Source organism: Elephas maximus, chromosome 12 (genome assembly GCF_024166365.1).
Source record: "Elephas maximus indicus isolate mEleMax1 chromosome 12, mEleMax1 primary haplotype, whole genome shotgun sequence".
Taxonomy (NCBI): domain Eukaryota; kingdom Metazoa; phylum Chordata; class Mammalia; order Proboscidea; family Elephantidae; genus Elephas; species Elephas maximus.
The window spans coordinates 9,616,413-9,644,377 of record NC_064830.1 but is presented as its reverse complement, the minus strand read 5'-3'; the positions used below and the strand labels follow the sequence as shown (position 1 = coordinate 9,644,377).

Here is a 27,965-nt window from a genome sequence, read left to right as displayed (position 1 = left end):
AAGGCTCCCCTACTGGGACGGTGCACTCTCGACTCCAAAATCAGTCGCTGCCTCCCGGGGACTTCTCATCCCTCCAGCCGCGTGGCCGTGCCGCCCCCGTGAACCAGGTGGGCCCCCTCCCGGGGTTAGTTCAGATGGGTGGAGTAGCTCCCCGTGCTTGTGCCGCGACCGAGTGTCCCGGCTGGAACGCTGTTCTCCCCGCTCCAATACCAGTCGCTGCCTCCCGGGGATTTCTCCTACCGGCTGCGTCCCACGCCGCCCGCGCGACCCGGATGGTCACCTTCCCGGGGTTAGTTCAGGGGGTGGAGCAACTCTCCGTGTTTATGGCATACCTGCGTGCAGTCCAAATCCCTGTGGGACGGTTCCCCGGCTCGGGTGCTGCTCTTTCTGCTCCAAGATCAGTCACTGCCTCCCGGGGACTTCTCCTAACGGCTGCGTCCCACGCCGCCCGTGGAACCGGCTAGTCCCCCTCCCGGGGTTAGTTCAGGGGGGTGGAGCAGGTCTCTGTGCTCGTGCCGTACCTGACTGGTATGCTGGCTCCAGGCTCTGGAAACAATCGCTGCTTCCCCGTATTAGTTCGTTCTCCGTCTCTAAATCTGTGTTTGTTGTTCAGGGTTCGTAGATTGTTATGTATGTGATCGATTCACTTGTTTTTCCGTGTCTTTGTTGTAAGAGGGATCCGAGGTAGCGTCTGCCTAGTCCGCCATCTTGGCTCCGCCTCCTTTTTTTTTTTTTTTTTAATGAGTAACTAGGTTAACTAAGTATAGACTGGGAGAAAATAAGCTGGTGTTGGGCAGCAAAGCAAGCAGACATACCCAGGCAAGTAAATATTCAGCATCATATTGAAGGTGGAACAAATGAAATTCCATGCACTCTTGTATGTGAGTGCCCTGGACAGTAACACCAAAGGCTTGCTATGTGCTTGGCACTGTAGTAAGCACTTCTGATGGATTATCTCATGTATTCTTCAACACACAGCTGTCAGGCAGCTACCATTTTGATAAATACCATGCTGCAGGTAGGGAATCAAAGCCTTAGAGAGGTTAACAACTGACTCCAGGTCACACAGGATGCTACATGAATCACAGACCTGGTCCAGCAGCCAGCCCTGGGCTTTCAAGATGCACACCTGTGATTCCTTGGATAACCTTAACAGTGTTGCTTTGCAGTTTTTGAAACTGAAATGAAAAGATGGGTTCACTGGCAAAGGGACTATGGGGCGTGTCAAAGAAACTACTTCCAGAAAAGAAGTGATCACCCTGTAGCAGCAACAGATGTGCCTGTGGAGGGATAACCATTTAGGGTAATACAACACAATGCCTTGGGAATGAGGGGTGTTTAGTGGATGATGGCAAGCAAACAACAGCAGCACTGAAACACAATGAAGGAAGCTATATATTAGGCAGTGAGCTGAAACTTTATATACAGAGACCTCAAATTGCATTGGAAAAATCTGTTGAAAAGGACCTTTATAAAATGTTAAAAAAGCAAAGATGTAACTTGAAGATTAAGGTGCAGGTGACCCAATCCATTGGAAACCCTGTTGGCATAGTGGTTAAGTGCTACAGCTGCTGACCAAAGGGTTGGCAGTTTGAATCTACCAGGCACTCCTTGGAAACCCCATGGGACAGTTCTACTCTGTCCTATAGAGGCAGTATGTGTCAGAATCGACTCAATAGCAATGAGGGTTTTTTTTTTTTTGACCCAAGCCATGATGTTTTTGATCACCTCATATGCATGCGAAAGCTGGACAACGAATAAGGAAGACAGAAGAAGAATTGACACCTTTGAATTGTGGTGTTGGCGAAGAACACTGAGCATACCATGGACTGCCAAAAGAACGAACAGATCTGTCTTGGAAGAAGTACAACCAGAATGCTCATTAGAAGCAAGGTTGGCGAGACTACGTCTCACATACTTTGGATGTGTTATCAGGAGGGATCAGTCCCTGGAGAAGGGCATCAGCTTGGTAAAGTAGAGGGTCAGTGAAAAAGAAGAAGATCCTCAATGAGAGGGATTGACACAGAGGCTGCAACAATGGACTGAAGCAAAGCGACAACTGTGAGGATGGCACAGGACCCAGCAGCATTTCGTTTCGCTGTACATAAAGTCGTTATGAGTTGGAACCCATCCGACGGCACCTGACAACAAATTTTCAAATTTCCAACAACATGCCACAGCTGTGAGCGGATGAAGCCCCTCCGAACCTGAGAAGCCAGAGGTTAATGCCTCTGAATGTACGCTCTTTTAGATATTTTGTTGTTGTTGTTGTGTGTTGTGGAGTCGATTTTGATTCATAGTGACCCTAGAGAGCAGAGTAGAACTGCCCCATAGGGTTTCCAAGGAGTGGGTAGTGGATTCGAACAGCTGACCTTCTGGTTAGCAGCTGTAGCTGTTAACCACTGTGCCAAAAGGTAATTACACATGGCTAAAAATTATACCTTGTTTAACTTTAAATTGCTCTTAATGAAAAGAAATGGGAGCACATGAAGGACACTTTCTCCTCTTGCATAAGGTGCGTTCTGCAGCTCCAATTAGATAAAATGTTCCAGAAAGTCAACACCTTGATCCCTTTTCTCTGGAATGTTGCCACTGAGTCAAGCAATGATTTCAGTTTTAAATAATTCCTAAAAAGTATGTGTTCCGTAATAAAATAAAGATTTTTAAAGTCTCTTTGTGAATGTGTTTTATAGACCCTATACTCAAAAAAATTTGAGAGGGGGGACGTCAGGTCCAATAGCCAATTAAAATCAAGCTTACAAAATCATCATGAACTGGGTTATATTCTTCTGTAAAATATGTACCTTTCCAATGTCTTCAAAAACTTAAAGAGAGTTGTTTGTTTTGCACTTGGTGGCAAAAATAGTTACCTCCATATTCATTTTTTTCAGCCACGTCTGCAGATGCAATCACTGGTTGACAACTGAACACAAAAATATATATGTTGTCTACAATAGTTTGGGACACCATACAATTTAAAGTCTAAACTGCCCACACGGTTAAGACTGAAAGTGATTGCTCTTAATAATTATGCCTAGACAAGACTGCAGACTGGAATTGAGCTATGTAAACTGGAACATATGATCACTCCGCTGAAGCGGATGCTGAGGCTCCCGGTAGCTTGAAACAACCACTTCTTGCCAAGTTCTCATTAATTTTCCAAAATCAAATGATAGCTGTTAAATTTTACATTTTTTTTTATTAGCTTGTCCCTGGAAAAGATTAGCTCTTCTTTTTATTTATTTATGTTCCTATTTCTATACGATGGTCCTTTGAAAATAAATGGTCCACAGTCTCAATTCACCACAACATATTTTCCAGGATCTTTCCTTTTTGATCCACCACTTGCCCGTGAATCTGTCCTCAAACAAAACTTAAAACAAACAAAAAAAACAGGTCTAAGAGTTTATGACATTTTAATATAATTTAAATGTGAGATGTAACACCTAATATTTTCAAGGATTTAAAAATCCTGCAACTGAAAATGGAGTCCTGGGAGCACAGTGGTTAAGAGCTATGCTGTTAACCAGAAGGTCAGCAGTTCGAATCCATGAGCACTCTTTGGAAACACTCTGGGGCAGTTCTACTCTGTCCTTTAGGGTTGCTATGAGTCAGAATTGACTCAACAGCAATGGCTTTGGTTTTTGGTAAATGAAAATAAAAATAAAATTGATGTCACACGATATCATGAAACCAGTGCTCTGGTAAACTGAAATCACCATTATATTTCTTTGAAAAAAAAAAAAAACACCAGAAATTTTATGTTTAAAAACCTGATTAAGCAGATCCACCTTTTTCCTGGAGCTGGGGCTCTACATCTCATTACACCTGGAGAGACGGATGCTTCTGAGAACATAAGCACTTCCTGCAAAGTGCCTGGCTTTCGGCAAACACCTTCTAAATGGAGGCCAAACAGAAGACAGAATGTGCTGGCTGTCCCCAGCGAATTCAAAAGATGCAATTTCCAAAGTTTCTAGTGTGTTAGTTATGCAGGGCTCTAATGATCAGATGTAATTATCAAGTCATGTGGGACTTCAATGGCCAGCTGTAAGGAAGCTAAATGGCTTTATTAGGATTATCCACAAAGTCAGACAAAATCTCTCTGGGTGCCAAGAGCTCCTGAGGGCTAAATCGCAGATTCACTGCAGTGCCTGGACTCTCCCCGGCCACCAGCACAGCATCTGAGTGGCTGAAACTTTAATTTTTTTTGGTACCAGACTGGGAAATTCCAATTAGTTTCACAGAGGAAACTAAAGTTTGGAGAGATTTAAAAAATGGTCAGACTGGGACTAGACGCCTGATGGTCAGACTTTTCACCTACTGTCCTTTCTGTTCGATCAGGTAAACTCAGCTTTGGCAATTCACAACTCCAACTGTTTATTAGTTTCAATCCCAGAGTATCAGGAAGACCGAAAGTATTTAGGAAAAGATGTAGTACATTCTACATAGGCTTAAAATATCTGTAATTTAGAAGATGTCATAACTTCATTTAAAAAAAAAAAAAGGACAAATACACAGGCTGGAAAAGGCAATACTGGGGTAGAAAGACAAGAAGTAATTAAGGAAGGCATATGTCTGCAAAGACGCACGGACGTGTTGTGTGCACGCGTGGAACACGGTGCAGGGTCTCGTGAGCCTGGGTGTTATACTGATTTCGATTTGTCAGTTATTCCTTTGCCTTAGAGCAGAGGTTTGAACAGGCTTCAAATTTCTAAACAAGGTATTATGGTCGCCAGAGGTGGGATTGCTTGCTTCTGGCAAATCTGAGCAACGGAGGCCAGGCAATCTCTGTCTGCTGGGGTATTTGTGACACGGATCAATGCAAAGAAAACTGGTCACTGAATTTTAAAATAAACAAGCAAAACATGATAATATTAATTAAAAAAAGTATGACATTGTCCATCTGGTCACTGTGGAGCTCAAAAACAAAAAGTGAGAATTTCTGTCAATGAAGTTGAAAACGGCAGCGAATATGGATTAAGTAGTTTTTTGCTCTCAACGGCATAGAGCTTTGATGAAGTATTTCAAGCACTCCGGACAATTCAGAATGTTGTATGTGGAGACCAAACATACACAGAGAGTCTTACTGACTCCTCAGAACAGAAAAATTAAGTAAGGTTCCTTAAGGAATTCCCAGTTGTGTCATCTGAGGGCATTTTGTCATTTCTGGCTCCCACCCCTCTGGCCCCCCAGTCCTGAGAGGGTGGGCACACTCTAGTTTCTGCAGATGAGCTGAGTAGTCTTAGATCCGATGGACACGAAGCTGGGATAGTTTCCCCTCCTCACGGCTTCACCTTAGGTGCTGAGCTGCTCTGCGGTGATTTTTAGTCTCTAATGGTAATTTTTTTTTTTTTTAATGGTAACCTGGGAGGCACTTTTGCTTTTAATAGTAATCTGGGAGGCACTTCTGCTTGAAGCAGTAACAACAACGGTAGATTATTAATGGCCACCCTTTCGGAATCATAAATCATACTCCAAGACCGCCTGTGCCTCACTGCCTAGCCTGAACTGAGGTTATCCAGGTTATCTGAAGTTATTTTTATGTTTCTTTTTTTGAGTTTCAAGTTCTTTCCTAGTTTTACTTGGTTAGACAAGAGCATATAAAATTTTATTTAGCAAGAAATGTCAAAGAGCTTTATTGCATTTGTTTTGAGGAGATTCAATTACTTACGCAAATATTTAGATGGCTCCTTAATGTAAATTCGCTGCGTCAATCAATTAAAAATTAAATGTATTAAAAATTTATTAAAATTTACTAAATGCAGTGTGTTATTCTGGATTGGATCCTAGTATATCAGATGGAATAGCTGGTGAAATTTGAATAGCTCTGTAGTTTAGTTAATAGTATCATATTGAGGTTATTTTCTCAATTTTTAACATAAGTTGTTAACATCCAGAAGCAACTGCGTGAAGGGTACACAGGAATGTTCTGTACTAAATGTGCCACCTTTTTTAAATCTGTAATTATTTCAATGTAAAGTTTATTTAAAAACCCAGAATTTACCAATAAAAGGCACATGCAGTATATTATTTTTTTTATTTTTGTAGATAATCTTTTTATTTCCTTTATTTAAATTAAGGTAAAAATTTACAGAGCAAATTACTTTGTCATTAAACAGTTGATACACACTGTTTTGTGACATTGGCTGCCAACCCCGTGACGTGTCATCACTTTCCCCGTCTCCACCCGGGGTTCCGTTTCAGTTTTCCTGTCCCTTCCTGCCTTCTCTCTGCTTTTGGGCCTGACAAAACACCTCTATGTTTGCTCTCCAACACCAGATGTAACTGCTGCTGCTCTGATAGAAACAACTTCCTCCACAAACCACCCCCGGGTGTATGCAACGGGGTCCTTACCGGAGGGGTGCTGAAAACGTAGAAGGACGAGCCTTTCAGCGCCAGAAACTTGTGTCTGAAGGTTTGAGAGGAGTCAGCTCCTTGAGGTTTCTCATTTACCCACCCCATATGTACAACCTGCAGAGGGAAACCTTTGAAAATTAAAAACCAAGCCTTAATAAGCACATACTGTCACAGGAGTAGAAAGAACAAACATTAAACAAGCTGTCCTCCCAGTGTTTCAGGACACTTAAAATCAGTAGAATGTGGAAAAGTCTAGCTCAATTTTCAAAAACCAAGTATACGTGATATGAACGTATAACATCTTTAGTTGAACATTCAAATTTGTATTGGGCTAGGTTCTATAAACCTGTTGCCGTCAAGTCGATTCCCATAGGGTTTCCAAGGAGTGGCTGGTGGATTTGAACTGCTGACCTTTGGTTAGCAGCCTAGCTCTTAACCACCACGTCACCTGGGCTCGAAGGTTCTATATAGCAACTTTTATATATTTTCAGTTTTGACCAATGATCAACTTCTCTGCTTCAATAGAGTTGCACGTTCCATGTATTTTTAGAAAATACACTATCGGATTACACTCTCCTAGAAATTAGTATTTCAGATTTTTCTATGATGTTGTAAAAACAGCTAATTCTATTTTTATAGTAAATACACAAGTTGACATATATGGAAAAACTGATTATGCTTTTCTTTATCATTTAAATTCTTAACACCAGTGAAGCTAATACAAAAACATTAGATTCTTACCACTGGTATTGAGTATTTATAATCTTTTTACACCAAAATTATAAAAATGAGAATATTATCAAAAGCTTAGTGGGAATAGTAATACAAATTAATAATTTGGTGCATGAATTCAAGGTAAGCTAAAATTTCTGTGTCTTACCTAAATTTTAATTTGACACAGACTCGACAGCACTGGGTCATACTTCATAGTAAGTGATAACAACGTATTTCAGCATTTCTTCACTTCTTCATTTTTGCCACGTTAAAGAAAACCAATTAACATATTCATATGCAATAGACTTAAAACAACTTGAAATTAAAAAAATGAAAAGGAATTTATCATAGACATATGAAACACTTTATGAAATAAACTTCTCCCCAAACTGTTTCATGGTGCTAACTACCCATGACATTAGGCATCTTTCAAGTTTGAGAATCTAGTGTTTATCTGGAGTGGCCTCCATAGAATTATTTAAGTGAATGAAATAACAATTGGAATGCTTTCAAAGTAGGTAATTTCTTGTTTTAATTTCTTACTTGACAAACCTCTGACAGTTCTCACTCTTAGGTCAACGATAAGCTGGTTTAAACCTCAAGATGCAAGACAAAATAATAATAGTAATAACAAAATAAGATTTCCACCAACAGCAGTTTTAGTCACAGAAAAGAGAAAAATAGGGACTATGATTTGGTGGATAGTTGTAATCGTAGCTAAACAGTGAAAATTATTATGAGTTTGAGTGTTGAATACAAATAATTTAAAGAATTCAGAGTTTTAATTTTGTCTCATCAGGCTGTCCTAGATAAAAAAAATAGAGGTCTATAAATAACCCAAATATTTCATTGGGTCCTGAACCTCTAAGCTTCTTACAGCTTAAATTTTTATTTCTATTAAAATGTAGGAACCACATCAATGTAACACATAACATATTAATGTTATGATACTAATAACCTTATTTTTTAAAAAATCATGAGTTCTTAGAAATACGTAATTTTGCAGAGCCTCAGTTTTTCAACATAAAATGGGACTAGCATCATCTGCCTCACGTGATCATTGTAAGAATTTAATACCATATGACAGAAAACCCTCACAGGTGGGGTGTAGATAATACACTGTGCAGACGGCATTAGTACTGTACAAAAAACCAGTACAATATAATTGACTACTTGAATTTCTTGTGGATTTAAAGCCAAATACTGAGATTATTTTAAAAATATCTCATTGAGTTTTGCCCTTTTTATCTGGTCAGGTCACACTAATACCATTGTAAATTATAAGATGTACTCAACTTCCGTCGTTAAAACTCAGGTCGTTTTTCTAGCTAATTTAGCAGATGCTTTTTTTTTTTTTTTTTTTTTGATATTTCTAAAATCAACATGAATTCAATGGGTGGTTATTTAATTCCCAATTCATTATTGCATGAGGATAAGGGCTTGTGTAGTTTATTCAGGATAGGATTAACTTTAAGTGCATTTACTAAAAACAATGAAGAGCAAACACAATGACTTTTACATAAAAAGAAAAATAATATGCTGAGGATTGTTCAGAAACGTCTCGGTTATATAAAGACTGAATATGATAGTACTAAATAAGCTGTACTAGTTATCTTAAGGTAGTATACCATCACACAGCCAAAGCTAATTAAGTGGTACTGAACAGTTGGTGAGGTTTTACAAACCAAGTCATTACTATAAAAGGGTCTAAAGCTGCATGGCTTGCTGTATGGATTTTTTTTCCTCTTAAAGTTATAAAAGCTAATAAGCTCTACTGTAGCTCTGGAATAATACTTGCTTGGTTACTCTGCTTTCTGTCAGAGCTGCCTAATTAGGTTATGGGGTTGTAACTGCTGGGCAACACTTTAGAATAGCAGGGGGTACTACTACTTTACTAGCAAAAACTCTGGGCTTAAGTCCAAAGGCCCTTTGTGGGTCCCTGGTCTCCCCATTACTCATTCAGAGGGTGGTCCTGGCATTTGCTTCATCTCTCTGCATTTCAATGTCCTTGTCTGTAAAACGGGAGTAGCACAACCCACTTCATGTCTGTGTCCAGGAGTAAATGAGGTAAGGTGTATGTCAATACCTTTAAAACCATAAAATGCTACATAATTATTCGGTTCTATTATTACCTCCTCTGTCATATAGGGTCGCTATGAGTCGGAATCAACTCAATGGCAGCGGGTTTTTTTCTTGTTTTTTCTTTATTACTATTACCTTTGGAAACCCTGGTGGCATACTGGTTAAGTGCTACCCCTGCTAACCAAAAGGTCAGCAGTTCGAATCCACCAGGCGCTCCTTGGAAACTCCATGAGGCAGTTCCACTCTGTCCTATAAGGTCTCTGTGAGTCGGAATTGATGCGATGGCAATGGGTGTGGTTTTTCGATTTTTTATTATCACCTTTGGAGCCCTGGTAGCACAGTGGTTAAGAGCGATTGGAATCAACTCCACGCCAGCGGATTTGTTTTTGTTTTATTATCATCTTTGGCAGGAGTGTGGTCAATGCTTTCATAGCACTTCCCACTGGATCCCTGATTAGACCACAAGCTTTTTGAGGGGAAGAACCATGTTTTTTACCTGTGAGCTACTCTATGTAACACAGTATTGGCAGTTGGTCACTCTTTCCTCTTTCTTGAAAGAAAGAGCCAGTGAGTCTCCATCTATTTAATAGCTTGGAACCCTGGCGTTGCAGTGGTTGACAGCCCAGCTGCTAACCTTGGGTTAGCTATGAATTGGAATCCACTGGACGGCACTGGGTTCATTTTGAGTTATCTTTATGAGCAGCCCTATAATTCAGTACAGAAAGATATGTTTATTGTATTTATCAGGGTGGCTGAGGGGGAAGGCCTTTCTTTTATCAATCACCATCAAAACCTGGAACCAGAATTTCTAGAAAATATAGGAAATTGACTAAACCCTAAATTTACTGAAAGCTCTTAAGAGTCAGTGGCAAGCACACAAATCTGACTTGATACTGTATTTATTACTAGGAATCTTACTGAGATCCTGTATATAATACTGAGTTAGCAAGGGGCTAAAAAAAAAAAAAAAAAAAAACCAAACCCACTGCCGTCGAGTTGATCCCGCCTCATAGCGACCCTATAGGACAGAGTAGAACCGCCCCGCAGTTTCCAAGGAGCATCTGGCGGATTCGAACTGCTGACCTTTTGGTTAGCAGCCGTAGCACTTAACCACTATGCCACCAGGCTTTCCAGTAAGCGGGTAGAGGACAGAAAATAAACACAATCCAGACGAACCACTAAATAACTAAATGGAAACACCTCTTTGCCGGTCTGTGGTAACACATACACACATATGAAAATGCGATATATATGTGCATATATATATATACACACACACATGGGGAAACCCTGGTGGTGTAGTGGTTAAAAAAAAAACATTGCCATCAAACCCATTTCGACTTATAGCAACTCTACAGGACAGAGTAGAACCGCCCCATAGAGATTCCAAGGAGCAGCTGGTGGATTCAAAACGCCAACCATTTTGTCAGCAGCTGAGATTTTAACCACTGCATCAGCCACCAGCGCTCCATATATATGTATACATACTTTTTTCCTTTTTTTTTTTAATGTGGTTAACACAGTGCTTGGCACATAGTTCAAAAGGAGGTGTATATTGAATAGAGAACGAAGAGGTAGTTTCCTGGTCAAGATGACAATAATACAGGTTGTTATGAACCTAAATTTCTGTTAGCTGGATGTGAACTTAAATTCCATATGTAACTCCGTTCTGCTAAGTTTAATCAGAAAATAAATAAATAATAGCTTTGCTATTATTGGGAACATTGGCTGCTTTATGAATCTTTTTTAGTACATGGAGTTCATAAATTATATTAAGGGAAGCTCATTTTATCTTTTACATTATGGATTTTCTAGTGGCTTATTACATGTTCCAAGAAATGTATATTATAATTTTATGAACACTTACCTGAATGTATCACCATAATTACAATAAGAGGACATAAACCATTAAAAAAATAATATATTTTCACTTATCTTTTCCGATGACATTTCTATGGGAAAGTCCATATTTTTGGCCTAAACTAGTCAAGATAATTAGTTAAGCATACACATAAGATGATTACTTTACAGCTGGTCTGTTCCTTTACGCAGAAAAAGCCAAAATTACCGAGATTATTTAGGATTTGAGGAGAAAGTCATTGGTATATCTCTGGTTTCCACTGCATTCCCTTTAATTCAGATTGTTCAGGAAGAAACGTATTTTGGGGCTATACAGAACTGCTTACTATTTTAGGTGGGTGAACATTTGTTCCAGTTTCCCTGGGACAATTTTAATTTATGTTTGCTGTCTTTTAGGTTAGCTTTTGTCCCAGATAAAAGTGTCCCAGTTTGGATGATAAATTACATGGTCATTTTATTTCCAAGAAATAAGAGTCTACAGATCTAAACTCTATGCCTTTGTATTATCCTTCTAATTCTCTTTTCTTTTGGTTTCATTGGTCAATTTCAGCAGTTGCCAAACACTCTTATTTTTTAGTATTTATTCAAATATTATTTCCTCTTTGCTACATACCAAAATCAGGAGTTTACTGTTCAGAATGAGGAAAAAAAAAAAACACGCTTTCTGCTTTTAAAGGGCCCAGTATTAACTTCTCTTAGATCTGCTGCCCCAAAGCAATTTCACATTTACTGCCCATCTGTGTGGACAAAGGACCAGTGGGCGGCGGTGTAGGGAATGCAAGGATAGCTAAGATGGTCCTTGATCTCAGAGAGCTTTCCTCAGGTTTCTGTCACCAATGCTGTGAATTAAAGACAGACATGGGTTCTACTTTAACGGTTTTACAGAACTGGGCTGGAAAATGAATTAAGGACAAAGGCCATTTATTATAAGTGAGACCGCTTATATGACGTTCATAATGTGTGTGTGTATGCGTGTATCTTGGCTAGGAGACTACATCTGTTTCAGTATTCGACTCAACAGCACTGGGTTTTTTGGTGTATAGACTATTGTTAACTTACTCAGCTTTCCAGACAATGCAGTCCTTGTTCGAAGAGCCTATGGGGTGAGAATGGAGTGCCTTGACTATGCTTGTTAAAGGAAACCCTGGTGAATTGGTAAGCTTTGGTCTTGTTAACTAGAATCCCTCTAACGAGGAATACCCAAAAAAGACAAACCCACTGCTACTGAACGGATTCCAACTCATGGCGACCTCAGGAGTTACAGAGCAGAACTGCTGCTTAAGGTTTTGTTGACTGTAATCTTTACAGAAGCAGATTACCCTGCCTTTCTTCTACGGCACTGCTGGGTGGGTTCGAACAGCCAACCTTTAGGTAGCGGCTGGTCCCAAACTGAATGCGCCACTCAGGGACCTAACAGGAAGGTGTTCCTGATTTATTTTTTTCAGCTGTCTCCAAACTCCTCTTTCCATGGTGTCCGCCTGTCAGTACAATTTTCTCAGCATATTTCCCTATTATACACGTTTCGGTTAGTGCTTGAAGGCTAACTTAAAGGTTGGTGGTTGGAACTGTCCCAGTGGTACCATGGAAGAAAAGGTCTGGTGCTCTGCTTCCATCAAGATTATAGCCAAGAAAGCCCTATGGAGCAGTTCTACCCTGTAACACATGGGGTCGCCATGAGTCAGAATTGACTTGAGGGCAACTAACAACAACACATACATAACATATACATGCTATTGTCACTGTGTATACGAAATCTTAGTAATATGAACATCTTTCTAATTGCTGGATAAAATGCAAATAGCAGTTTAGATATTTTCTCCCTGCACCCCAAAGGACTGTCTTGAGCTCCTGCAAGTGTTTTCTAGAACTTTGTACTGCCACAAGAGAGACTGCCTTCAGCATAAAAGCCAGGATTTTTTTTTCCCCTCAAATTTGCATACATTAAGGCCAGATCAAACTGCCTCACTCTTTATCTTTTTTAACAGAACTGAAACTCTCTGCCTTCTTGTTTACTATCCAAAGCAAACAGGCCTGACAGAAGCAATGCCATTTTGTAACAGAGCATGAAATCACTCCACTTTAGCTCCCAACAAACTCATTTACCACATCAGGTATTTGAGACAGTCTGTTAAAGAATATATTAACTGTTTATTCACCTAGATTCCACTGGCATCGTACTCCATAATATGCGGTAACTATTTGGAAATACCGTACCTAGCTCACATTAAAAAGGAGCCCTGGTGGTGCTGTGGTTAAGCACTCAGCTGCTAACTCAAAGATCTGCAGTTCAAATCCACAAGCCACTCCACGGGAGAAAGATGTGGCAGCCTGCTTCGGTAAAGATCACAGCCTTCGAAACCCTTATGGGGCAGTTCTACTCTGTGCTATAGGGCCGCTGTAAGTCGGAATTGGGTTTGATTAGCTTACATTATCTTAGCTCCCCAGAAAAGTTCTTTTATTTGATATATGCACCGTTGCCATCAAGTCGATTCTGACTCACAGTGACCCTACAGGACAGAGCAGAACTGCCCTATAGCATTTCTAAGGAGCAGCTGGTGGATTTGAACTGCTGACGTTTTAGATCATCCATCTGAACAGCATTTCCTATAACTTGTATAAAACCGTAGGTAACATTATGCCCACCATAATAATCATTGTCTTCCCATAGGAATACATGAGCTTAGTAAAAGCTTTTTTGTTTTTATCTTTGAAATTGTTATGGATTAAATTGTGTCCCCCAAAACATGTGCTGGAAAACCTAACTTCTATGCCTGTGGTTATAATTCCATTTGGAAATGGGTTGCCTTTGTTATGTTAATGAGGCAGGATTAGTGTAGGCTGTATCTTGAGTCAATTTCTTTTGAGATATAAAAGAGATTAAACAAAGGAGCAAAAGAGAGATGGGCTAAGATAGGTGCCAAGACACCTAGAGATCTCCAAGAAACCAGGGAACAGAAGCTAAAGAGACAAGGACCTTCCTCCAGAGCCGACAGAGAAAGTCTTTCCCTGGAGGCAGAGCTCTCTCTGAATTCGGACTTCCAGCCTCCTAAACTGTGAGAAAATAAATTTCTGTTTGTTAAAGCCATCCACTTGTATTATTTCTGTTATAGCAGCACTAGATAACTAAGACAGAAGCTAAACTTAGATTTTTTTCCTAACTAAAATGAAAACTGTCTATACATCTATTGATCAATATATTTCTTTAGTTTCCAGCAAAGTTTTAATCAAATTCAAAGTTCAATCTTAGTAACCTGTTCTTCTCGATTGAATTAAAAAAAAAAAAAAAAAAAAAAACTGCAATCCAGTCAATTCTGACTCATAGCGATCCTACAGGACAGAGTAGAGCTGCCCCACAGGGTTCCCAAGGAGTGGCTGGTGAATTAGAACTGCTGACCTTTTGGTCAGCCGAACTCTTAAACACTGTGCCACCAAGGCAAAAAATAATCATATTTGTCTAGCATCTGCACCTCGGAGGTCCGTCCTTTCACAATCTTTACCTTATTTGGACCTCACAGGCTTTGAGCCAGAATAAGCAGCAAACTCATTCAAGGATCTTTTTCTTGCTCCTTTTTCGACCTTGGGCAGCAAGTAATTCAACCTCTCTATGCCCCATGTTCCTTCTCTGTAAAACTGAGTGAACTCCTCCCTTAGGAGGCTGTTGAGAAGAACAAACACGTTCATAAAGTGCTTTGCCTGGTGTGCAGTGCTCAGTAAATGGTGGCTGTGGTTATGACGATGGCTACTCCTAATCAAAGTAAGAAAGAAAAGAAAACTAAGCATCATGGGGTATTACAAGACTCACCCAACACATGGAAAGAATTTTGACTCTGAACACAGTGCTCTCTTCCAGAGTGATTTCCTCCTTTTTCTAGTGTCTGTTTGCTAGGGAGTCCCCCACGCATAGACTCTATTTAATTTAGTGATCTATGTTTAAGTTGCCTTAAACCCTCTTAGCTGTAAGTAGAATATACTTTATTATTATTAACTTATGCAATCGGGGAAACTAGCTTGTATTTATCTCTTGAAGACTGCTTCATGTTGGTACTAACTTGTGCTGTGCAGGGGAAAGAAGGGAGGGTGTGCTTAACAGCCAAGGGAAGATGTCTACGTTTCAGGCAGCAAATCTCTAGACAGCTACACAAAGGTCAAACAAGGAGACAATGCTAATCCACAGCTAAATCTGTTAAAATTAGCCAGAGGTCTTAGAGACAGGAGCCTGTGGAAGGAACTAGAAAAGTCGCAGACCAATATAAAATTACTTATATTTATAAGTAATCTCATATTTGTCAAAGTTAATTAAATAAAATTGGCAGTAACCTGTTATTCTTATAAAAATCCTTTCAAACTTCCTAACCATCTTGTCCTCTGCTGCAGATATTTTCGTACTCCTCTAACTTTAAAATAAGTCATTTCACCCTCAGATTATTTCTAGTTGTAAAGAACTTGAAAAATAGAGAAAAATGTAAAGAAAATAAATCATCAATAACCTTGTAGCCCAGAGATCATAAATACATTATCTGTACATTTTGACATTCTGGTGTATTCCGTTTAAATCTGTATATAAGGTAGCTCCCGATTCATGATGCAGTTCTGTTCTGATGACTCCATCACGAGTCAGTTCTGATGTAATTTGAATACCTCATTTTTTTTTTAAGTTTTAATTATTATTGCCTTTTATTATCAGTATCTTTATAAACGTGATCTTTGTCTTTGGGGGTTGGAAACATTCCATATAAACTTACAGATATATTTTAACATTGTCTGTAGTACATATTTTTAATGATAAAATGTACCCAAAAAACCCCAAAACATACAGTCATAAGTGCTGTGGTTCATTGTAACTCAAATACATTGTAAGTTGGGGACTTCCTGTATGTCACACATGTATACACAGTCACCCTATAATGTTATATCCTATTTTTCACTTGTCTTTACATAGTATACATGAGTATGTAAGTATTTTCCCATGTCATTAAGGGTCTTTAAATGCCTCCAGCTTTTGATGGCCCCCCAGCAGCGTGCCTCCATGGAGACAGCATTCGTACAGTCATGATGCAACGAGTTCCCATTTATACGGTTCCTGAACACTGGCAGTAAGCTTTAACTGAAACCAGTTAAGGTACATAGGGAAGTCTCCTCTATCTGTTATTCAGTGGGTTATCTGAAGCCCCATTGATATTATACAAAAATCGCAGGGTATTTATTCGATGCCAAAATGTGGCTGAGATTCTAGCACTGGCTGCAGTGCAAGCAAAATTTATGTATTTTAAAGAACAGCAAATAATGCAGGGAAGGGCAGATGCTAATTCTGAGGGTTCATATCAAATTTCTAAGTTAAAATGTACCAATGTATCATATCTTCATCTGGCCACAAGAGATCTGCCCAAAGGGTCAATGGAGCACACTGGAAAATCTGAGCTTAGTTCCAAATCAGTGTTTTATAATTATGGATTAAAAAAAAACAAAAAGTGCTTTTTGAAGGCCTGTTAAGTATATTTTGAAAAGTCAACTTACTAAGAAATTATTTTTAAAATAGATCTTTTCTGTTTGTTCAGGGGCATCGAATATCTTAAGTCCACAAAATTTTATGGAGATAAATAGTGCCTTTTGGTGAAACGTAGTCATAAAGCTAAACGCCTGTAAAGTATACAAAATGTATAATTTTTGGAGAAAATGTGAAATAAGCATCTCATAAAACACACCACGATACGGTAGAGGTTAGCTCTTTAATAATCCTACATGCCAAATTTCATCTCTAATATTTCTCCCCAAACTAATGCAAGCCCACTAAAACCCAAAAAACCAAACCCATTGCCGTCGAGTCGATTCTGACTCATAGTGACCCTGTAGAACAGAGGAGAGCTGCCCAACAGGGTTTCCAAGGTGCTGCTGGTGGATTTGAACTGCCGACTTTTTGACTACCAGCTGAGTTTTTAACTCAAAATTGCATAGAAAATTTATGATAGAAAAAGCCCCAGCACAGTTTCCCTGTTTTATAGGTGAAGAAGCCGAGGCTCAGACGGTAGTTTGTACATCAGCAGATGGCTCAGTTGGGGATTAGAATCTGGTTTTAACCAAGATTTTTCAAATATGGCCACTAAGACTCATAACACCTAAACGAATTTTAATATGTGACAAAATTTCACATAAAACAAGATTGTCCCAGTGCCTCTGATGTCTTTGAACTTAAATTCTCTGTGTTGGAGGTTTGGTGTTTCAGATAATTCAAGTTTCTTTGAACTTGATTTCATTACTCTTTCTCGTAATTCAATGATAAAGAGGAGTTAAATTTCAAAAGTGGAACAAAACATGTTTTGATTTCCAGATTACTGCTCTTTCTAACGAGCCAAATAATTACAAGTATACCCACAAAAATCCAAACTATTACATGAAATACGCTAATTTCAAGTGTTCTGAAACCTGCACATTCAGCATAATGATCTCTTGTGTCTGTATCCTATTTAACTGTTTCCAAACCATTTAACATGAATTATCTGTATTTATAGCCAAAATAATCTCGTAGGGCAGGCAAGAAGCAGGCAGAGGCAAACACTTAGAATCTCACCTAGGACTGCCACTCTCCTGTCATCTCAGAAGAGAATCTGATTTACAATAAAAAATAATACTATGGGCTATTTTACTCATTTGTACTGTGCTAAGGTTAATTTTTTCTTGGAGACAAAAGCACAACATTGAGCACTCTCCCATCAGCCTTGCTAAAGAAGTCAAGAGACAAGTCACGCCTGGTCTGTGGACCGTGGGGAGGTTGTGTGTTTAGGAGGAAAGTCTGTGAAAACGTTTGTTTTAAAAACACCGGATGAATCAGGGGAATACTACCTTCTGTATTCAGTTATGGAATAGGAAATAAATCCTGCATTAAGTGACGCATGTTTATGGAAAGAGTCCTCGAAAAGTAGCTAAGCACCTCCTTCATTTAGCTATGGAAAACAGAAGTAGTTGATCACAAATTTAGAGAAATAATGCAAGAAATCACAGTTACTTTTAGAAGGATTTTGCTGAGCTTTTTGTGGTCAAGCACTAGGCTGCTAACTGAAAGGTCGGCGGTTTGAACCCATCAGCCTCTCCACGGGAGAAAAGGTGCTGCAGTTGGCTTCCACAAAGATCTACAGCCTTGGAAACTCTATGGGGTAGTTCTACTCTTGTCCTATCGGGTCGCCATGAGTCAGCATCTGACTCTACCACAATGGGTTTGGTTTCTTTCTTTCTTTTTTTGTAATTTAAAAAGTGCTGACTAAAACCCACTGCCGTCAAGTTGATTCTGACTCTTGTGGCCCTATAGGACAGAGTAGAACTGCCCCATAGGGCTTCCAAGGAGCGCTTGATGGATTCGAACTGCCAACCTTTTGGTTAGCAGCCGTAGCTCTTAGCCACTATACCACCAGGGTTTCCAAAATGTTGACTAGAAGGGCTTAATTTAAAATAGACCTTAATTTCGTATCATTTTCAGTAAACATTTAATTGGTACAGATTTCCTTAAATTTGAATTTGACTTTTGAATTCAAACATTATTTGAAGAGTTTTCATAAGCACTATTTAAAGCAAATTGAATACATTTATCTCAGTTCTATATAAAAAAGCCGGTGATTACATTACAGCGTAAACTATGACTTTCTATTAAAAAGCTGGCAGAAGAATGGCATAGTAGTTTCAAAGCCTATTTACCTGAACATCAAGCTGCTTGATTATAATATATAATAGAGTACTTATGGGCCTAGTTTTTGAACAGTCTTTGAATCAGAAAATCAGGCATATTAAAACTTAACATTTGCTCTTAAAAGGAGTAAGCCAATAGTTGCTGGACAGGTGGCTACATTAAAGAATCTAGGCCAGTGTAAGAACACAGGTCTCACCACGAACAAACTGCCTTTGGGGAGGACAGAATCCTAAAACCCAACCCAGTGCCGTCAAGTCGATTCCAAGCTTCACTCTTTGTAGGCCTGTGAACCAAGTTAGTTTTTGACAGAATCCTACCCACCTGCAAAAGCTAACTTGGTTCACAGGCCTACAAAGAGTGAAGCTTCTCAAATAAAAAGTTATCTGAGAAAATTACATGATGCTTAGGATTATATCCAAACGATACAGATGTGTCTCCATCGTAAATCCTCCTGACTTTTAAATAATTATATATGTTTTACTGTTTTAATCGTGTTTCCTTACAAAAAGTCACTGCCAATGAATAAATGATTTATAACATGGCGAACACGAGATGTGGACTGTTTTCCTTACACTATTTCCACTGCCAATGTCTTACAGAGTTAACATTGAGGCATCAACTCCAATTTCAGTCTGATTCGTGCAAATGTACCCTCATCAGAAATTTCCAAATCAAATTTCCCAAAACAAGAAGAGGCTACGTTTGGAGGTTTTTTATTTTATCAACGTGGAAAACACAAATCCTACCTGGTCACAAGGAGAACAGCATTTATTTGCCATTTTCATCTGCAGAGAGATGGTAGAAAGGAGTCAGTATGACAAGCATATTAACGCCGTCATTTTTTAACCTAATTGGCAGCTGAAATTAATTAACAGCACAAGTGTCCCTGGGAACAAAGTTTCTTTTATGATGTATTTCTGATATGAAAAGCAAGCCAGAGTAAGTACAAACTTATGACAGCAATTCTCTCAAGAGGAAAAGCCTATGTTAGCATATTTAAGTTATTCTTTTTAGAATATCAACATTTTATGTAAGTAAAGTTCTAGGATGGCAGATGCTTAAATTTCAGTATCTGAGAAAACCAGGGAGAATGAGTTCTGCTTTACATAATTTTAGGAAATTATAATGATCACATTTCACATTTGTTCCTTTATTTAATTCTCCTAACGACCCTGTAAGGTCAATATTATTTTCAAAAATTTTACTGGTGATGAAACAGGGGCCCAGAAAAGCAGCGTGCCTAAGACTGCACAGTTGGTAAGTGGAGAAACTTGGTTACAAATCCACATTTCCGGTCTTAAACTGTCTGCAGGTTTCCAACTCTCTGTTCTGCCTCGTACACAAGGTGTGAAAATCACCTAGAACTGAAGGGCTCTTGTCATGTGCGTTTTTGCAAATGTCAATTTCTTCCTTCTATCCATCCAGATACCTTGGAATTCAAAATGTCAAATTTGAGACCTGAAATCTTAAGAGAAGATCTGGTGCTTTCTCACATAACTGAAGAAAGAAAGCTTCTGAGGGTCTATAGAACAGAAACCTAACAAATCGCTACTTCCCCAAATATTTTAGTCAACCTCTGTTTAGCAGCTATCGGGAACAATGCACGTATGAGGAAGAAGCGGGGTAGAGGGATGTGGCATGAACAGCAGGGTTCTACTGCAGAACGAATTCCTGCCTGGCCAGCTGCACACTGTGATGTCAAGGGCCCCCTTGTCCCAAGCTCTTCCAATCATAGACTGGTCACTGAAACAGAAGCAGGGGTAGGGATGCAAAGGTTGGGCAAATACTGGGAAGGAATGAGAACAAGAAAAATAGTCAAAAGCCAACTTTGGCTAAGGGGTAGCCCTTGCCTGAGCCTCCCATAGCTGAGATCAGTCGATTCATTGCCAACATTCTGTCTGAGCCAACACATTTGTTGCTTTAGCAAGCTTTATACACTACTGAGATTTTACTCCATGCACCCATCTCCTTTCGTTCGTTCTTTCTTTTTATTGTTTTCTTTTGACTTTGAACATCAAAACAGTTTACTCAAGAAAACACAGTATTTTTTCTTTCCTGTATTCCTGCAGTGAAAATTTGAGAAGTAGTGTTTTTGGTTATAGATCTTTATTTCATAGATTTTCATAATTCAGGAGAATGACATTCTTTAACCCAATTAGACATCCCTAAATAAAAATACAGCATGACATCAATGTATCTGGATAAAATATGTATAAAATATATACTCACAAATATTTTGTGTGTGGTGGGGGGGGGCAGTGGAAAGCAAGAGAGCAAACACTAGCTGCCAAGTATGCAAATGTCTGAGTTAGCCTGTACCCTCGTATTTGGAAACATTAAAGTGATTTAATTTTTAACTCTTTTTATTCAGAGGATAGATACGTTGAACCAAGTGTACACTCTTCTGTCTTACTATTGTAACCAATTGCTTTTCGGTTAATCATAAATAATAAAGATGCAAATTCTTTTTCACATATGAAAAAACAAAAGCTTAAGTGGTGGAAAATCTGTCTGCTTACATTTTGAAGCGTCAGATCACTGATATTGGCCGATACTGCTCTCAGCCAGTCAGCATTCTCCTGGGCTGTATAGAACTGAAGAATCCCAGTGCTGATCCCATCCAGAGCCAGCACCTCAAATGCATTCGACCTGCCAGGAGGAGAAAACAGTGGCACTGACCAAGGAGGTATGGCAGGGTTCATACAGCCTTAGCTGGCTTCGCAGATAGTGAGGAGAACAGAGAACAAGGTTGTAATCAGTAAGCGCTTCTGCTACAGTTATCCTTAGTATTGACCGATTATTCACTATCACAAAGCACAGCAGAAAATTGCAATCAAATACCTAACATGCTCTAGAGAGTATGTTAAACAGGTTTACTAAAATTAAGTTCAGAACTGTGAAACCCCTGTGGCCAAAAGCATTACTAATTCAATAAAAATATGAAACACAATCCACATAGGAAATAATTCTTGCTTGAGAAATTTTGGTGTTATTGTCTTACAGGAGCCTTAATAATTCTTTGAAAGCCTATTGATTATGATGTTTAAAGCTCTTCATACAATGATGATGGCGCAGATCAAGTATCATCATTATTCAGCATCGATGATATTTTATGACCAAAAAAGAAAAAACAAGCCTGTTGCCGTTGAGTTGATTTCAGCTCATATAGCGACCTTATACAACAGAATAGAACTGCCTCGTAGGGTTTCCAAGGAGCGGCTGGTGGATTCAAACTTCTGACCTTTTGGTTAGCAGCCTGAGCTCTTAGTCACTGCTCCACCAGGGTCCCATTTTATGACCATATATATTTTTGATTTAGAGTAGCGCTATTGATGAAGTTGGTTCTCTTCTTTTTTCATGCAAATCAAAACTAACATGGGAAATTATTCGTAACAGCAGAATAACTGTCTTTATTTCAGTAGTTCTTCCCTAGCATCCAAAGTCTTCTCAAAAGATAATCTATATAACTTTACAAAGAAGGAATACCATTTAAATTTCTGTTCATTTTTTAAGAAAATGTTTATTATTCCATGTAGCCTATACTTTCATAGTCTTAAACAGATAATTAAAAGACGAAAAACAGAGTAAAACAAACATTTTAAAAACAAGGTCCGTACTAAATTACATTTTAATCATCATTCAGATGCCATTTTAATCCACCATCTTGTTCTAGGTGGACAGATTTCAGAGAAGGCCTAGGAAATAGAGACATTATCAAACAATTCTTCATGTTCTTAAGCCCGATCCATCAGATGAGAGTTCCTTTGATTAAAAAATCTTGCCTTTTTAGAGGCAAATATCCCTGACTAGGAGTTATTCCCACCTTAATTTGAATTGTTTGAATTGGAACATAAGGTTGATTTACTTCTAGCGGATGTTTCTGCTTGGTGGAACATAAAGTGTGATAAATGAGATAATTTTCCAGCGCTTGTAACTTTCAGCAGACTAAGGTGAAGAGGGAGAGGATCGCGTCAAGTCAGAGGTGGCAGAAAGAAGCTGCCTCAATGTGAGGAAAAGGGCAAGATACTGCTTTTCTCTGCCTTGGCGCACACAGTTCTAAGTACTTCTTTCCACCCTGTCTCCTGGTGAACGTCTTAATCTTCATGGTTTATCATTTCTATTCATCTCTAAAATCTTAATCTTCATGGTTTATCATTTCTCCGTGATGCCTTCTTAGACTCTTCTGTGTCTCTGTTATAATGAATTTACCCCTTCTCTGTGCTGTATGGTACCATATAAAAAATTATGTTCTAGCTTTTATGGAGGCCATGAAAAGAACACTGGATTTAATTCTAAGTGTAATGGGAAGCCACTGGAGAACTGTGAGCACAGAAATGATATTATCTCAAATCTGTTATCGGAAACTTTCTGGCTGAGGAGTTGAGAATAGGCTAAAAGGGGCAGCAGAAAAACCAGGGAGTCAAATTAATAGCCTACTGCAATAATCCAGGTAACAAAAGTGATGCTTGCTGGAAATCAACTTAAGGCAGCAGCTGTTCTGAATTCGTAGAGCCAGCAGGATGTGAAGACTGATGGGACTCAGGGTGCAGGACGTTGAGCTGAACTGAAGCGTGGCTAACAACTTGAGTAATTTAGTACAACTAATGGGTTAGGAAAAAAAAAAAAATAGATCAATACAAATTCAGACTTTAGTCGTTCGATGGTAATACGCTAAGTTCTAGAATCCTAATAAGTGTGGTCCTCCCGTTTATTGGTCTTTGGCTGTGCCTGAGAGAAGAAATCCCCTCCTAAGGAATCCACCAAGGCCAAGTCCAATGATGGAGCCATGACTCATGGCCCCAGGAGTTTTCCTGCCTTGCTCATCATTTGGATATTTGAATGTTTGATGAACTACCAGGGGAATCATTTCAAGTCCCTTTATTGTTCTGCTAATTGCAAAGCATTTTTGACTCTTTAAAAATGCTGGGGCGGGGGGCTTTTGTTTTTTAATATGGTGCGATAGTCCACACAAATTAGGTGTTCAGTAAATATTGAAAGACTTACATATATCTATAGTCTAAGCTCTCATTAAGATAAAGGCTAATTAAAAAATTTGATTATTGTCATCATTTCTCAACTCTGTTAATGTTAATTTGTGTCAACCTTATACGAAATAAGATTGAGCTGAATTTCATGTTTAAAAATAAAAGGTAAATCAGTGAGGTTATCACTGGCAAACAGACAACTCCCATGACTTCCAGAAAACAGAATTCAGGAATTATTTTAAAGTACGTTTCCTATTGAATCACAGCACACAACAGAAAAGTACACAAATTATAAAGGTATAATTCAGTAAACACTCAAAAGTTAAATATGTGTGGTCAACTAACATCAGATCAAGAAACAGAACTTCAGAAGAACCCCGAAGTCCCCTCACGCTCTCCTCTCCCTCCATCTCACCTCTACCTCCACTAAGGGTGACAAATGGAGTTTTTAATTCTCATGAAATCCAGACTTCTGGACTCCATGGAGATTAGATGACCCACCCAAGCTTTCATCCTGAGGTGTTATTTGAACCTTGAGCCTTGAGAAAACTGGTTTCTAAAAGTCACCTTGAAGTCAATCAATGGACCAGGTTAAACTGTAAAGAGTGTTTTTCCTTAGGCATTGTGCTCTTTTAAAAGAATTATCTATGTGTAGTTTCAACACAAACTCCAAAGGTCAGACTAGTAGCTCTATCTTAGGGTAAAGCAGTAATTACCTGCATTATTCTTCAAGAAAATGTTGTACATCCACAAGGTACTATGTAGACACTATCACAATAAGCTGGGTATAAAAATCTTTGAAAGACTTTTCTTCTTTGGAACATTTTTGACTGTAGCATGTATTAAATAAATGTCAATCAATTTATAATATTGGCTTAATATGATTTTTGTTTTAACAAGAGTAAGTAAGCAGCGTGGTGTCTTCCAAGGCCATATATTAACTTTGTCTATTATTTGTCTGGAAACCCTGGTGGTGTAGTGGTTAAGTGTTACAGCTGCTAACCAATGGGTCGGCAGTTTGAATCCACCAGGTGCTCCTTGGAAACTCTATGGGGCAGTTCTACTCTGTCCTATAGGGTCGCTGTGAGTTGGAATCGACTCCACGGCACTGGGTTTGGTTTTGGTTTCAGATTATTTGTCTATATGCATATATTCCATATGTGCTTTTATATCTGGCTTCTTTCTCTCAACAATGTGTAAGATGCATCCAGGTTGCTGCACGTGATTATGCTTTATTTATTCTCATTGCTGTATACCTGTTTATTGCATAAATATATCCAAATTTATTTACACATTCTATTTTAGTGAACATTTGAGTTGTTTCTAGTTTTGAGCTAATACATCCGTCTCCATTTCTTTTGTTGAACGTATGAACACATTTCTTTTCAGTACAGGCCTAGAAATAAAATTCCTAGACCATAAGTTATGTATATTTTGAGCTAAACTGTTTCCAAGGTATTTTACTATAAGAATTTGAATTGATCCTTTTTCACCAACGGCATTGTGTGTCTTTTCACCTCAGCCATTCTGGTGCATATGTAGTGATATCTTGTGCTTTCAATTTGCATATCTCTGAAGATTAATTCAATAGAATGTTTTCTCATATATTTCTTAGCCATTTAACTATCTTCTCTTTTGAAGTGACCATTCAAATCTTTTCTCATTTTTCTATCTGGCTCTCTTCTACTTAGTGATTTGTACAGTTTTTAATATATTCTTCACTCGGGCTATTTGTTGGATATGTACATAGAAAACATTTTCTCTCACTCTGTGGCTTGTATTTTCACTCACTTACTGTCTTAGACCTCTATGTTGGTTTGTTAGGTTGGTTGGTAGATTTTTTTATAGGCCAGGTTTTTCTTCTCCAAAGCCAACTGACATTCCTCAGCTTCATGACCTAGATTGATTCTTCTGAACTTGGAGACCAACGGTTGGGAGCTGCTCTAGGTGTAGAGGAAATAAGGAGGAACAGGTGGACACAAAGAAAATCAGGGTGGAAGGAGCTGCGTGGAGATCTGCCCAGGGCCTTGAAAGGTAAAGTGGAGTAAAGAAGTTATATATGGTACTACTGTATCAAAAATGCTTAGCTAAATGTGTGAGAGGCCAGCATGAGGTAGCAGGAAGGTCACAGCTTTTGATCCAGGCTTGCCCTGTACTGGCAGTGTCTTCTTAGGCAAGTTACTTAAAGCTTCCTGATCCTCAGAATTGGCAATGTATATAACAGAGTATACATACTTTGCTAATTAAACATTTGAGGCACTCTTATATGATCAATACTGTAATTATAATTATAAAATAGGAGGTGAAGATGTTAAACAGTACATACACTGTATCTCCATTCTAACATTTGAGACACCATTTTACTTCTCCCCGATTCCAGATTTCTGGGTCCCTGGAGTTGGGATGACCCACTCAGGCCATTTGCCCTTCGGTGTCCTTTTGAACCTTGAGCCTTGAAAAAACTCGTTCCTAAAAGCCACTTTTGAGTCAAACAAGGGTCCTGACAAAGTAGTAAGATCGTTTTGCCTTGGGCATTGGCTATTTTGAAGAATTCAGTTAGTTTCGGGAAACAGAACCCAAGGGTCAGACTGGGAACTATGTTTAGGGTAAGCCAGTAATTATTTTCATCGTTCTTCAAGACAATGCTGTATGAAAATCCTTTCTGAGGACAAATTTGTTCATGAGTTCTGTTCCGACATTTTATTTCATGGCAATGCTGATAAGATCTGGCTTCAGAGTGTTTCGAGGTTCTCTTATCTTTGGAACATTTTTAACTCTCTAGTTGAAATGTGACTCCAATTTGCAAGTGGTATATTAAATAAACTTTAATCAATGTCTATTATTGGCTTAATATGATTTTCATTTTAACACATTTCATTATATTTTATGTTGAAAGGGGATGTTAAGTGGGGGAGAGAGATACAGACCTAGGCTACATCCATAACCATTAATTATTTGCATGGTCTTGAGAAAGGCACTTTGGTTTTCACCAGTAAAGCAATGAATGGATTTAGAGCCCTAGAGGCTCACGGTACATGAACAGGATACAGAGAGTTGTGTTCTACAATGAAAAGGGATACAGTCTTAGCCAGAGGACCTGTTTCGGTCCCAAAACATTTGTTTTAGCTACATGAGACAAGCTAGACACCTAGCTACTGAGATTTGTTTTCTGCACCTATATGAGGTGTTTCAAAATGCCAGTTCCACCACAAAACAGAAACATGGTGAGAAACAAATGGGATAATGTAAACAAAGTTATTTATAAGCCCACAGATATTATCCAAACATTATTCTTAAATACTCAGTACAGTTAGTTGCAAAGAAAGCTACAGAAATTAAACACTGCACGAACAACAACAACAACAAAAAACTCACTGTGGTCGAGTTGATTCCAACTCATAGTGACCCTAAAGGACAGAGCAGAACTGCCCTACAGGATTTCCAAGGAGTGCCTGGTGGATTCCAACTGCAGACCTTTTGAAATATGGTGAGATTTATAAATGAGTTTTTTAAAATATGGTGAGATTTATAAGCTGTGGGCTTATAAATAACTTGGTTTACATTATCCCATTTGTTTCTCATCATATTTCTCTTAGCCACTACATCACCAGGGTTTCCACTGTGTGAACAGAAATGGTTAAAGTTGTTGATATTAATGGAGGTAACAGATACCAACATACTTTAAATAGTAAGAAAAGAAAATTCAAGATTTGGTTTATTATTACAACAATAATATTAGCGTTAATTAGGCAAGCTATTTTCATGCATGTCTAATTGCTAGATGACCATTAATATCTTTCAGATTAATTGTGAGGTTTATGTTTTCTCAGTATGTTTCTCACTTATGCAGTGTTTTTAGGTTTGCCTATAAAATCCGTCTCTACTGCGCTGAGGTGGAATTTGGCCTCAGGATTCTATACAATCATAGCATCTGCTCAGGCTTTTCCGCTGCTTATTGATATAGTCAAGGTCATTATCAAAGCTGAAAATCCCAGAATATCCATTGCTCATATCCCAGCATGCTCTTTGACGATCATATGCTAGATTTAAAAAACCAGCAATAAAATCTATACTAAGCTAAAGGCAGTGTGCTGAGTGCCTGTGAATCCCCCAAAGAGAAAACAAGCAAAATCCTGGATATTTGCTATAAACAGAAAATCAAGAATTGACCATTAATACTTTTGAAAAACTTATCCCTTTTCCATGGATTTCTCAAGCCCTTAGGGAATTTTTGAATTCCAAAGACAAAATTGAGAACATAGTCTCATACTACTAGACAGTGAATTGATTCA

General features: G+C 38.7%; 1 protein-coding gene across 15 annotated transcripts in view; it reads right to left on the bottom strand.

The window, feature by feature from the left end:
- The window catches only part of SNTG2 (syntrophin gamma 2), a 459,193-nt gene that overhangs the window by 120,880 nt on the left and 310,348 nt on the right, over positions 1 to 27,965 (bottom strand). For 14 of the 15 annotated variants that reach the window (XR_007519511.1, XM_049902600.1, XM_049902596.1 and 11 more), the window contains 3 exons: positions 21,208 to 21,337; positions 19,435 to 19,473; positions 6,355 to 6,471 (listed from right to left, as the gene is read on the bottom strand). Coding sequence is in view for 14 of the 15 variants with exons in the window: in XM_049902600.1 (XP_049758557.1) it covers positions 6,355 to 6,471; positions 19,435 to 19,473; positions 21,208 to 21,337 (286 nt within the window). In the remaining variant the exon portion in view is untranslated. The remainder of the gene's footprint in view (positions 1 to 6,354; positions 6,472 to 19,434; positions 19,474 to 21,207; positions 21,338 to 27,965) is intronic. The other variant, XM_049902604.1, reaches the window with a different exon arrangement.